Raw genomic sequence first — 3,013 nt, forward strand, 5'->3', positions numbered from 1 at the left:
AGCTACATTGACCTTAATATACATTCCATCTAGAGCACCCAAACATCTCTATATTCATCAAATAAAGTTAAATTGCATTATTACTATCCATTTATGTATTAAGCATTACTAATTAACTAAAAAGAAAGTTTAGAATTATGATACAATACCTTAAACCATTTCCATCTATCGTATATTGAATTATCTTATATCGGTTTTGGTTTTCTAAAAAGGATCGGATGCAGTTTCAAGACTGAAGCTAACACTGTATGGAGAACTCTACTAATTGTTTCACCAGATCTTACTGTTTGATGTTTTAAAACTCTAATCTTAATATGGTGGGATATAATATGAAGGAAAGTAATAACCATTTCTTCTATAGACATATATCGACTCTCTTTTAACCCACCTTGACTTTGTAATAGGTGACACAATTTGATAAATGCTCTCCTATCCATTCGACAATTATCAACACTTTGTCGATCCCTTTCAAATACAATTTTATGTAAATTAAGTGATCTAATATTATGTCTATGAAGTATTTCATGTGCATAAGTTATTTTAGGTCGATTTTTATATTTTCTAAGAATAACTGAAATAACCATGAGCATATGACACATAATCTCCATCATTTGCAGTTGTAAAATAAGAATTGTAGCGATATGCGTCTTCTTTCGCATTGGTAAACGAGCCATAACTGTTATTATGAACAAACATTTTAATATTAGAAAATAATAATATTTAACAAGAACAATTGTTTGTCATCACAATAAAAATAATTGAACACAATAAAAATGGCACTATAACAAAATGATGATAGAAGAGCAACTATGTCAATACAGTTCAACAAGTTATTGTAAAACAAGTAGGTAGCCACACATTTCTTTGTTTGCTTTTAAACCTCAACCTGTTTTACCCTTAAAAAACCCTATTAACCATTTTACTCACTTCCCAGTTTTTTTTAAGTAACTTAAACCTGAAAATCTATTTATTTTATATTATTTTTGTTTAAAAATAATTCAAAATTCAGTACAAAATAAGACCTAATTATATTCATAATTCTACAGAGTCTAAATAATTTTCGGGCAAAAGTATATTTGAACATTTAAGACTTTTGTAAGCCATGTGTTTCACACTTTGTATTTTATGTTTATATTTTCATTCACTGAACTGAAACTTACTGAGCTCTTTGACTATCGAGGTATGATTATTTATAGGTATTTGAATGATCATTTATGGTATAAAACAAAACAAGTGTATGATTCATACGATTCCAGTGCATTTGGTTCTATGCAGATTGTTTTTGAATAAATCGGCCTCGAAAATGAAACAACCCCACCTCCCACTTCTAGTGCATTTGGTGCCATGGATAATTTTCTAGTTCCTAAACTCTCAGCTGGGTTTGCTGGAAGTTCATCTCATGAAAGATCATCTAATGCAGCAGATCAATCTAAAATTCTTAAAAAGGAAAGGCATGTCGTTTGTCCTCCTATAAAGCACAACTGGTCTATTCCTGGACATAAAACTAACATCAAGCCTCCACAAATATTTCATCATGAGTTGCTTCAGAATTTTTCAATTAACATGTTTTGCAAGGTTGGGGAAATGACGCTTGTTTAGTGAATTTTTTTTATTAGTTTTTCTACAGTTAAATTTTCATAGTCTCCTTGTTTTATTTTCATAGGAATACTGTCTATGGTGTGCTAAGACTTTGAGTTAAAATTCCATGTTGTTTTGCTCTAATTAGGAATGTGCTTTATCAGAGGTGCTCATGCTTATATGTAATGTATGATTTGGCATGTAAATATATTGATTATTATTAGGGGTGTGCAAAATTACCCGACCCGGTTGACCCGACCCGCCGACCCAGATCTAAAAAAACCGGGTAATTCTCTAAAAAAAAATTACCCGGCCGGGTCGGGTACCCGGCCCGACACTTCCTGGGTCGGGCCCGGGTCACAAAATCTAGTTTTTTCGGGTACCCGGTTACCCGAGTACTCGGTTAGTTTTTATTATTTTTATTTTTTTTATATATAATTATATAAAATATAATAAATTATTTATATTATGGATTATTATATTTTGTATTTTGAACTTTTAAATTTTAAATTTTAAATTTTATGTTCGGATATTAGGGTATGTAATTCGAAGTTTTGAACATTTAAATTTGTGTATATATTTTTTTAAATTAATAATTTAAAAATAAAAAATTAAAAACCGGGTATCGGGTACCCGATTACTGGGTACCCGCAAAATCCGGGTACCCGATTACCGGGTACCCGTAACATCCAGGTCGGGACACGGGCCGAGAAATCGTCGACCCGGAAATTTCGGGTACCCGGATTTGCACACCCCTAATTATTATAGAGCATTATAGATAAGTAGGAAATAGGCAGTTTATTATTTATCAATCAGATGCTTGTCTTATCAAAATTAGATGCTTTTAGTTTTTATTCATGTGGAATTTAAATGTACTAACATCCATGCTCTTGTTATCTCATACCATACACCCCCAAACACACAACAAACAATTTTCCTAATTCAATAGTAGTTGTACAATCTTTCTCTTGGTACATTGTTTATTACTTCATTTATGCATAATAGTCTGTCTTCTCTCTTATTCAATTGTTTTGTTACTCGTTTCCAATGAAACTTCAACAACTAGACCTAGCTGTGCCATTTGTCTCAGATATTGTCTTGTAAAACTTCTTGCAGATTCCTGTGACCAAGGTTCAAACTTTCAGAGACCTGAGAGATATTCTGATGAAAAGGATATTTCTGTGTGCCTTGCATTTTTGTATTAATTCAAGAATTTTTTGAGTTCTACAAATGTGCTCTCCTTTATCTTGCGTACACATCAGTGGAGTCTCTCTCAGAATCTTTTAAGCTGGTATGTTTTTATTGGTTAATGTTTTTTCTGCCAGTCCAAATTTACTACCTTGTGATATTCTTGGAGAGTGTTAATCTTCTAAAAAAGTTGCTATTGACATTTGAGACTGCATATATTTGAATCAGGTTATTTGAAGTCTAGCTC

At 31.9% G+C, this 3,013-nt stretch overlaps 1 protein-coding gene across 1 annotated transcript; it reads left to right on the forward strand.

Annotated features, from left to right (window-relative positions):
• Window positions 1–1,330: 1,330 nt before the first annotated feature.
• LOC120179659 (stromal processing peptidase, chloroplastic-like) lies at window positions 1,331–2,799 on the forward strand. The gene is made up of 2 exons (XM_039185196.1): window positions 1,331–1,575; window positions 2,695–2,799. The coding sequence occupies exons 1-2, from the start codon at window positions 1,345–1,347 to the stop codon at window positions 2,797–2,799; spliced, it is 336 nt and encodes a 111-aa protein (XP_039041127.1). The 5' UTR covers window positions 1,331–1,344.
• The last annotated feature ends 214 nt before the right edge of the window (window positions 2,800–3,013 follow it).

This window comes from Hibiscus syriacus, unplaced genomic scaffold, assembly GCF_006381635.1.
Source record: "Hibiscus syriacus cultivar Baekdansim isolate YM2019G1 unplaced genomic scaffold, ASM638163v2 tig00112443_pilon, whole genome shotgun sequence".
Lineage (NCBI taxonomy): Eukaryota > Viridiplantae > Streptophyta > Magnoliopsida > Malvales > Malvaceae > Hibiscus > Hibiscus syriacus.